Here is an 11,018-nt window from a genome sequence, read left to right as displayed (position 1 = left end):
TACCGAAACACGACTAGATCGGATAGGACTCAGGTCGATCTTGCTTGACTGGTGCCGGTTTGATAAATTTGTCCTGAATTAGGCCTGATCTACCATGAATTCATGTCCTGCTGAATCTGGAGTTAAGATCGTGCAAGCAAATTACGATCCAGTTGGGGCGAAGGTATATTTGAACTCGATCCTTGGCAATTTTACAAAAAAAAAAACAGGAAATTCCGATCTGAAGGGCGTCTGCACTCAAGGAAACCACGACCAGCTCAAAGGCTTAATCCTCACACTGAACGCTGCGTTCGGCTGATCTAGCTAGCACAGAGGGATCCCTCGCTAGGAGGAGCACGCAGTTCGGCAAGCCCAACTGATATTAGGGAGCTTAGATGTGTAATCGAACCAGAGAGTGCTCAAGGAGCCCACTCAATCTGGAATCTATAGAAGAACGAGTAACAGAGGGAGAATTAAGGAGGAGCTAGAAGACAGCTGAAGGCCGAGCACACCTTGCAAATGTACCCACTGTCGGTATTTGGCGTTGCGAGTCTCCACTTGTCGTACCGCTGGACTTGTGCTCAAGCACTAGCTCATTTACATAATTGGATGAGTTTGAGCCAACCTCGAGTTACCGACCTTGATGTGCAAACCCAACTGCAGGATGAGCTTAGCAGTGTAGGAGTTCTTGAAAAAAATAAAACTTTCATAATTTTACATAAGCAATAATGGTCACTTGTGTGAAGATTGAAGAGATGGGGACATATTCAATATAACAAAATTGATGATATTGAATATGCACCATTTATCCACCTGCCATCACCATTCCTATATAGGAGAAGGGCATCCTTTTAATATGAAAGTACATTGATGTTTTAAATTCCAATCATAGAGATTTGATGATCATAAGACAATCTTCCACAATTATGCACAATTCAAAGTTTCAAATGCGAGAAAATCCAACTATTTAAATATATATGATATGGAGGCCAAAAAGCCAAGCAACATATCTTATGTAATGCCAATTCATACACAAGGAATAGTACTTTGCAACATCTGAACCAGAACGAAGATAAATCAGCACAACTAAGTGACACGCATCACCAGAAGTTGGATACAAAGTTCAGTTTCCATGCATCTACACGATTGTTTTACATGATCATCAAGTGTATCATGATGATCTAGAAACCAGATACAAGGAGCCACAGCTATCATGATTCATGTCTCAGTGGATCTACGAGCGCATCGCCGAACTCTCCTGAGTAAAGAAATTCCAAGTCATTGAACTATACAATGTTATTGATGTCACAAACCCATAATTATAGGGAAATGGCAACCAACAGATGGATGAAAGCTACCTGTTATAACCTTGAATATCATACTGGTAAAGACGTGCTGATTCTGGGTTTGCAGGACTCGCTGGATTTGGATCCGTTAGAAGAGACTACAAATTCAACAGTAATAGAAACTGTCTCAATAAAGGACTCCCTCTCAAGTGTTTGTGCATGCAAATGCACAAAATATGAATGGTGAAAGAGAGAAGAAACCTTACCTGAATTGAGGTTAATATTGTGCAAACACTATGACAAGGTGACCAAGCGTCCTGAATGATGTCCATGCATAGCGCGCCATCATGATAGACTGAAAAAAAAAATGACATGGCACTAAACATAATTAAAACAGTTGAAAAGTAAGCTATGACCTGAGATGAGGACCGTAGGGTGAATAAGAGACTCATTTCCAGCAAAATTCTAGCAAATGCCAGGAATAGCGTGTGTATATGTGTTTGCACGTGAATTTTTTATGTCAAGAGGTCCAGGATAGCATCTCAATCATGTAAGATGTAAGCACATCATGAAAAAATTCGGTACCCACCTGCAATACATCTGTTGAGAAAGCACAGAAAAACTTAGCCAAGTCACAATTCAGTAAACTACCTCTGGAAGCTTTTTCTTATCAAGACAGACAGCAGCTTCATCAGCTTCTCTCTGAATGTTTTTGTTAATTACCAATTTAATGTGCTACTCTCTCATTCAGATTCAATTTGTAAGTGTCTGGCATTAATTATTGAATAAAAATTTCCAGACCATGGGGAATCCTGTAAATTTCAGTTTTGACATTATAGTTAGCTCTGCACATAATGAGCCCCATGTAACAACAGATGACACTGTCATAACGAGCTTCATCTCTGTATTATGTGACACCCAATTTAAGGGAATGACATCAACAACTATTTTTTAGTTCTGCAAAGCCTTGAAAATGACAATCTCATTGGAGGGTTTTGTGGTGTCCAACACAAAGCAATGGCAATGGTCAATGGAAAACCACAAATTTTTGTAGCCACTCTTACGGCTTTGGTCTTCTTTCTTTATTATGTGGAATGGCAAGGAGTTCCTAGAATCTTGGAAATGCACATCAATTGAAGACTATGTAATGAAAAGAGGCGGAAGCACCAATAGAGCAAAAGTCACTCCTTAAGAGTGACTACAAGAGCCAAAAACACAAATACCAAATGTGCACACACAAAACTCACAAATATAGGAAATGACTTAAAGTCATAAGTTGGATTTATTGAAGAAAGGAAGAGAAGGGTGTAAAAACCCATACATTTACAAGGGGGAACCTCCTCTTTAAATAGAGGAGGGAAGCACTAAAGAGGATCCATAAAGGGGGCTCCCTTCTAGTCGTTGGGAGCCCCAACGGTCATAAATATGACTGTTGGGGCCCCAACGACTAGATGGGTGGGGCCCCTTTATGATCCCAAAAAGTAAAAAGAAGAAATAAAAAAGAAAAAGGAAAAAAGGGAAAAAGAGAAAAAAGTGAAAAATAAAAAGTACATTTGGGATTTACCAAAATACCCCTATCGGGTTTTTGGTTTATACAAAACAGAAAAAGAAAAAATAATTATGTATATATACATATATACGTATATATACTTATATATATACTAATGTATATATATATATATAAGTATATGTATATATATATATTTATATATACATAATTTAACACGCCCCCTCAAACTTTACGGGGAGAAGACCGAAAGTTTGCCAAGAAGAAACATGAATCGTGGAGTTGGGAGCGCCTTGGTGAAGAAGTCAGCTAGTTGATACTCTGAAGTGACATATGGCAATGTGATGGTTCCTTTGAGATATTCGTCTCGAACATAATGACAATCTATTTCGATATGCTTGGTCCGCTCATGAAAAGTGTGATTGCTGGCAATGTATATCACACTCTTGTTATCACAACAGAGCTTGGTGGGAGTGGAAATGTTGACTCCCATGTCACGAAGAAGACTTCTGAGCCACACAATCTCCATAGTTGTCATTGCCATAGCTCGATATTCAGCTTCAGTAGATGATAAGGAGACCTTCTGCTGCTTCTTGCATCTCCACGAGATGAGAGATTCACCTAAAAAAATGCAAAGACCCGTAATTGAGATCCGATCATTGGGATTTCCTCCCCCGTCAGCATCAGTAAAAGCAGTTAATTCAAGAGATGAGGAAGAGGATAAGAAGAGTCCCTTGGAGATGGTATTTTTGATATATCGCACAATTCTCATTACGGCCGCCATATGGACCGTAGTAGGGGCGTGCTGAAATTGGCTCGCTGCATGAACCGCATGAGCTATATCTAGACGTGTGATGGATAGATAGGTGAGGGATCCAATCAATTGGCGGTAAGGAGTTGGATCTTCAAGAGGAACACCATCTTCAAGTCTTAGTTTCGCATTGATAACTTCAGGGGTCTCCACTTTCTTTTCATCAGATATTCCTGACTTGGTACAAATTTCCGCAGCTAACTTCATTTGAGATAAGATGTACCCTCGTGCTAAATAGGCCACTTCAATTCCTAAAAAATATCTCAAATAACCAAGGTCAGACATATCAAAAGTATCTTTTAATATAGACTTAACATCATTTACTCCCTTTTTGTCATTCCCAGTGATGATCATATCATCAACATACAGTAGAAGCATAATAATGGAGTCACCTGTTCTTTTGACAAAAAGAGCAGTGTCAGTATAACAAGAAGAAAAACCTAAATTGATTAATACAGTACTAAACCTGTCATACCAAGCTTTAGGAGCTTGCTTAAGTCCATATAAAGCCTTTTTTAATTTTAAAACTTTTCCATTTAAATTCATACCTGGAGGTGGTTCCATATAAACTTCTTCATTTAAATTACCATTCAAGAAAGCATTTTTAACATCAAGTTGAAAGATGGGCCATTTTTTGACAGAAGCTATAGCAATAAGGGCTCGAACACTAGTCATTCGAGCAACCGGGGCAAAAGTTTCATCATAGTCTACCCCATACTCTTGGGCATAACCTTTGGCTACCAACCTAGCCTTATATCTTTCTAATGAACCATCACTCTTAGTTTTTACTTTAAACACCCATCTACATCCAATGGGTTTCTTGCCATTGGGAGGATCAATGACTTCCCAAGTTTGTGCCTTTTTAAGGGCATTAAGTTCAAGCTCCATAGCTTCATTCCAATGATCATATTGTTTAGCATCATTGTAATGTGATGGTTCATGAAATGAGTGAAGAGCAAGAAGACATGCTCGATAATTAGGGGAAAAAGAGTCATAAGAAACAAATCTATTTGGAATCTTAGGAATGCGATTTGATCTTCTTTGAGAGGTTTCTTCTATCGACTCATTTTGAGAAAATCTTTCAAGGGCACATGGAGGATTTCTTTCATTCCTTCTAGAGTAGACTTGTATTTGTCTTGAAGCATTCTCTTCTAAGTTTTGATCATTATTTGGATTTTCAACAAGATCTTCAAGAGGTTCATTAAGATCAATATGATCATCTATGATGTTTTCTTGAGGTAACAAGTCAAATAAAAAGGAATAGTCAATATTTTCATTTGGTTGATGCGAAAAACCATTTTCTTCTTCGAGGAATGTGACATCTTTTGAGATATAAAGTTTATTATTAAGGATGTCAAAACATCGATATCCTTTTTGTTTTTCGCCATATCCCAAAAAAATACATTCAATAGCTCTAGGAGAAAGTTTATCATTTTTGCGAGTTAAAACAAAGCATTTACATCCAAAAATTCTTAATCTTTTATAATCGGGAGACATATTGTAAAGTTTTTCAAATGGAGAAAGATTTTTCAAAGAGGATGAAGGGATTCTATTGATGAGATATGTTGAAGTTAGAACCGCTTCGGCCCAAAAGGATTTTGGGATATTTTTTGAAATCAATAATGTTCTTGTAGTTTCTATTATGTGCCTATGCTTTCTTTCCGCAAGACCATTTTGTTGCGGAGTGTTGGGACAAGAACGTTGATGACAAATTCCATTTTCTTTTAAGTAAGTTTGAAAATCATTAGACATATATTCACCTCCCGAATCGGACCTAAGAATAGGTAGATTTCCCAAAAATTGATTTTTAACCATAGCATGAAATTCTTTAAAGAACGAGAAGACATCAGATTTGCGACTTAAGAAGTATATCCATGTAAATCTAGTGAAGTCATCAATAAATACCACATAATACGAAAAGCCTCCTTTAGATAAAATAGGGGAAGGTCCCCACACATCGGAATGAACAAGTTCAAATGGCCGAGTGGCAAAATAACTTCTTTGAGGAAACGGAATAGCTTTAGATTTCCCAAAAATGCAATCTTTACAAGTCATGTGATTGTCTTTACAAGTATTGTTCAAAAAAGGGAAAAGAGACATTTTTACAAAATTTGGATGACCAAGTCTCTCATGCCAAATTCCAATACTTTTATCTTTAACAAGATTGCAAGATGACTTAGATGAAAGCGTCAAAAAGTCCATAAAATAGAGATCACCCCTTCTATGGCCTTGCCCAATCAGCTTCCCTGACTGGAGATCCTGCACGATGCAATCTTTAGGTGAGAAAGAGACTTGACATCCATGGTCGGTGATTTGGGAAACGGAAAAAAGATTTAAATTAATTTTTGGAACAACTCTTACTTTAGGAACAAAGAAATTTTGAGAATTTTTGAAGTCAAGTGTTCCAATACTTTCAATTTTTAAGGACGTTCCATCGGCCGTTGAGACATAGGAGGACATAGGTTCGGAAAAAACATTGGAAAGGGAGTTTTTATGAGATGTCATATGGAAAGAAGCACCAGAGTCTAGTATCCACATACCTGGAGGTGATGAAGAGTAGGCGATGGCGGCTCCGGATGTTGAAGGAGAAGACTTGAGAAGGTGTTGGAGAACTTCGGAGATGTGATTAAGAGTTTCTTTGATATCTCCTTCTTTGGTACTTTCTTCCTTCTTTGGAGAATTTTCTCCAACCACGGCAACCTTTCCTTTAAGCTTAGGACAAACCGGTCTAATGTGTCCCGGTTCATTACAATAGTGGCATATGATCCCTTTTTTAGGCCCATTGATATTTTTGTTAAAGTGGGGAGACCTATATGCTTTAACATTAGAACCGGGCCTATTAACGGCCAAAACTTCATCATTCCTAATGCTCAAGCCAAGTCGAGTTTCTTCTTGACATACCTCGGCAAGAGCATCTTCAATAGGTAGGGCTTTGCTTCTATGGAGAAGAGATGCCCTCACTTGTTCGAATTCCGGGCGAAGTCCATGAAGAAATTGAAAAAAGTGCTCCTTTTCAATTTGTTCCCTTCTAAGTTCAATGTCTTGTGGAGCAACCCATTTGGGCTCAAGAAGGACAAGCTCATCCCAAAGAGGAGTTAAAGAGCTAAAATAGTCCCGGACACTCATATCCATTTGTTTGGTGGAACGAATTTTTTCTTGGCAAAAGAATTGCCGAGCAAGATCCTTTTGGGTATACATACCCTTAAGAAAAAACCAAGCCTCATTGGCTCTTCTAAACTTGGCAATATTGGCACAATTTTTAAGATCTACGTTGTTCATAAACCATGCCAAGATTTTGGCATGGTTGCTTTCCCAATCCTCGATTTTGGATTGATGTTCATTAATGGCTTTGATGCGCTCATCGCCATCTAAAGCCTTTTCAACTTCATTTTCAATTTTGGTAAGAATAAGAGAGGGTTCGGGAGTAGTCCCCATAACAAAACCCCAAAGTTTCTTACCTCTTAGATGATTTTCCATAGCGGAGGCCCACATGAGATAGTTGGACCCATTTAGCTTGAAAGAGAGCTCCACTTTAGAGTCACGTTCCATCGGCACTAAATATACTTCCTTTCTTCAAAACTTTGAGAGGCACGCTTTCCAAGATGTCAAAAAAAGAGAAGCCCAATCACCAACCGAGCTCTGATACCATGTAATGAAAAGAGGCGGAAGCACCAATAGAGCAAAAATCACTCCTTAAGAGTGACTACAAGAGCCAAGAACACAAATACCAAATGTGCACACACAAAACTCACAAATATAGGAAATGACTTAAAGTCATAAGTTGGATTTATTGAAGAAAGGAAGAGAAGGGTGTAAAAACCCATACATTTACAAGGGGGAACCTCCTCTTTAAATAGAGGAGGGAAGCACTAAAGAGGATCCATAAAGGGGGCTCCTTTCTAGTCGTTGGGAGCCCCAACGGTCATAAATATGACTGTTGGGGCCCCAACGACTAGATGGGTGGGGCCCCTTTATGATCCCAAAAAGTAAAAAGAAGAAATAAAAAAGAAAAAGGAAAAAAGGGAAAAAGAGAAAAAAGTGAAAAATAAAAAAGTACATTTGGGATTTACCAAAATACCCCTATCGGGTTTTTGGTTTATACAAAACAGAAAAAGAAAAAATAATTATGTATATATACATATATACGTGTATATACTTATATATATATACTAATGTATATATATATATAAGTATATGTATATATATATTTATATATACATAATTTAACAGACTAATCCCTAGAAGGAAGCTCACATCCTATACCATTTAACTTTTGTGGACACTATAGCACACCTATACTGCACACTTTTATTCTGTTTCAAGATGGCTACCCAGATTGCTCCTCTATAATGTTTTCAAACTCCGTATATTTGCCCTTTCTGGAGACCACCTCTTCCAGAATATATACCCTTGAATTATTTCTCTCATTTCCTTCTTCCCTTGACGCCTATGTTTTTAGCACCACGCCCCAGATCAAATTTTGTCACCACTTTGCTGAAAGAAAGTTAACATAATGGAGCTCAAACATTCAAACTGAGGCTAATTTTGCACCATATATGTGAAGGCACACATGAGGCAAGTATACCCAGGATATTAGGATGGAACCTTGAAAGCCGATAGTTAGTTTTCCAAATGGATATAATGTAACCAGACGGAATAACCTCTTATACAACTGATGGCCTAACTTGGACAAGACAGTAAGCTAATCCATGACTTGCACTCATAACAAGAGAAAGAATGTGAAGAGGGAGAAGATCATGATGGTGCTTCTTCAATCACTATTTCCTCTCCTTAAGATATCCATTTCTATTAAGGAGAAGACCAACAACCTGAAACACATGAAATGTACCATTATGTAATTAAAACATCCAGAACATTCTTACTCAGCAAATTCAACAGTCATACCTAAGACAAAAGAAAACTACAGATTAAAATTTAGATATGAAAGTAACAGAAATAGAGTGTTTTTCTCTCATTTCCCCAGTAGAATCTATGTTAACAATCTGAACTCAATTCATTCTAAAAGTCATTAGTCCTATGAAGGAAAAAAATCAAGTTGCACTTGGTAAAGGTTTTCTCAATCAAATCTGATCTAACAATGCTATTTTAAAATAAAGATTATAAATGATACATGTTGCAGGTAAATTTTGACATAAGGATAATAGTTCTTTTTGCAGCTTCAAGGGGGAAAAGATTGAAAAATTCCAACAAAGTGTTTCTCTTGTTCATGTAAAAACACATCAAACGACTAGATGCAAACAGCACTAATAAATAATTATGCGGAAGCTTTACACACACAGAGAGCTGTCATTCTTCTTCCTTTTAGTGCAGTACTGAAACCATATAGTGCATAAAGCCTGGAATCCCCTTTGACTCCAAATCATTGACAACATCAGTGATCACATTGAAAATGCCATGAAAGATATAAAGAACACATAATTAGAGAGAAAATTACATTAAATCCATGCCAAAGCCAAAATTGGGTATTCGATTTTGCATAAATAGAATCAAACTACATAGTAGCAGTTGCAGCCAAGAGATCCGTCATGAACATAGACCAACAGGAAGTAGGAAAAACAGAACCAACCATTTGGATGAAAAATTTCTGTCGTGAATCGAACTCGAGGGGGCTTCTCTGGATAACTATCCCCAAACGTGAGTCGCAATCCAAAGATACCACCTTCATATAAACATAATTAGAAGGTACCCAAATCAACAACAAGATCGAAATACGAACAAGTTTAAATTAAGAAAAACCGCACATAAATCAGAAACTAATCCAGTTACCCTCCCAAGGGGTCTCATCTGGACCAAAGATGGTTGCGCTCCAAACGAACAGATTCTCTTCATTGAGTGGACTTGCGCTACAACCCTGAAGCAGCCAATGATTCCCAAAAAAAACCACAATTCAATGACCAAAACGGTCTTTTTGAACAAACCCAGAAACATAGGGGAAATCAAAAGATAAGGAACCAATGGATTGAGGCAATTCAAATGCCCAAAGGCAAGCAAAAGGAAATCTTGCAATGAGCTTACCTCCGGAGGCTCGTTTCTGATAGCTTTCAGATCGGACATGAGCCGTAGCTGAGCGGAAGATGAAGACGCCATGGTCCCAAAGTAGTCCGGTTGAGATTTAGACCACAAAAACTCGATTTCTGTATGTTAAACACGTGAAATTAAGAACCCCACAATTTCAATCCCTCCACAGACGATCAAAACCACCCACCCACAAAGAAATGATGAAGAATCGCACAGTTTCAATATGTCAACCAAACGCGTTCAAACAACACAAAATTAAAAGGAAAATAGAAATTTACCAAGAAAAGAGGTGACGAGAGAGAGAGAGAGAGGCGTGCGAGATGAGATGGAATGAGTAAGAGGAAGATGGCGCTTATATTCGGGGTCTAATAATGAGATAAGGACGCAACAGAGGAATCTGTAATTCCCCCACCAAAGACCAACAAAGGAGAGAGAGAGAGGGGGGTATTGCTTACCACCAAATCCTTTCCAATAATGAACGTAACGGTCGTTTTTTTTTTTCCATCCTTCATTTATTCCCAGTTTTTACATGGTGAAAATTAGACCTTTCTTTTCTTCAATACATCACATAAACTATTAAAGATACCCTCTCCGATTGACCTCCCCTTCCTTTCTACTCTCTCTTGCCCTTTTTGGCCCTTTTCTTGTGTTTGGAGAAAGATTTTTGGTTGGTGCAAACATGTATTAAACCTACCATGAAAAGGGGGAGGAGTGCAAAAGAAGGGTGTGGGGCCCATGCCATGGGGTTGATTCTCTTCACCAGAAGAGCATTGGGACCTTTGCTTTTGCTACCTCCCTCCTATTTTTTTTTTTTATGTTGAGGAATGGTTTGGTTGGTGGTTTATTTACTTGAACCAAAGGGACTTGATGGTATTTATACCCTAGAGGGAGCTAGATGTAAAGATGCCCATTGGAGTCCTTTGAATGGTCCTGCTTCTTGATCCTCACCTGATCCTCGTTTCTGATATGCTCCTAATAAGCCGAACTAAGCCCAAACAGGATGGGGTCTGGACACAATGGAAACCTACTCAAAAGATATCATCTCATATAACATGGGCTCAGTGGTCCCCAGTTGAAGCAATGAATTTTAAATAAGCAATTTGTAGGAAAGAAACAATGTCGCTAATAGTGCAAGGATCAACTGACAAGTAACAACCATAAAAGTTTGTATCATTCTATCTCATAAGACCCCTGATAATGTCCAATCCGAATCTGGATCAAGGTCAAATTGGACCATTCTACAATGATATGACAAAATTTAATGATGGATTCAAGACCTGGGCTTGCAGCAAATTTTGATCTGCTGTCAGCCACAGAATGAAAAATTGGTGTAAAATTATGGAAGGTGAGCTGCCTATCTGGCGGAGCCCTTGGTTCCACCTTATCTGTGGGCAGG

General features: G+C 38.2%; 1 protein-coding gene across 1 annotated transcript; it reads right to left on the bottom strand.

Annotated features, from left to right (window-relative positions):
• Nucleotides 1–926: 926 nt before the first annotated feature.
• On the bottom strand, nt 927–10,033 carry LOC149847652 (ubiquitin-conjugating enzyme E2 2-like). Its single transcript, XM_089982669.1, has 7 exons — nt 9,901–10,033; nt 9,620–9,738; nt 9,371–9,455; nt 9,171–9,263; nt 1,532–1,620; nt 1,338–1,423; nt 927–1,237 (listed from the first exon to the last, which is right to left on the bottom strand). Exons 2-7 carry the CDS (start codon nt 9,689–9,691, stop codon nt 1,198–1,200), a joined length of 465 nt encoding a protein of 154 aa, XP_089838795.1. The 5' UTR covers nt 9,692–9,738; nt 9,901–10,033; the 3' UTR covers nt 927–1,197.
• Nucleotides 10,034–11,018: the final 985 nt, after the last annotated feature.

Source organism: Nuphar pumila, chromosome 1 (genome assembly GCF_984573655.1).
Source record: "Nuphar pumila chromosome 1, dmNupPumi1.hap1.1, whole genome shotgun sequence".
In the NCBI taxonomy this organism is placed as follows: Eukaryota; Viridiplantae; Streptophyta; class Magnoliopsida; order Nymphaeales; family Nymphaeaceae; genus Nuphar; species Nuphar pumila.
This window is presented reverse-complemented; position numbering and strand designations above follow the sequence as displayed.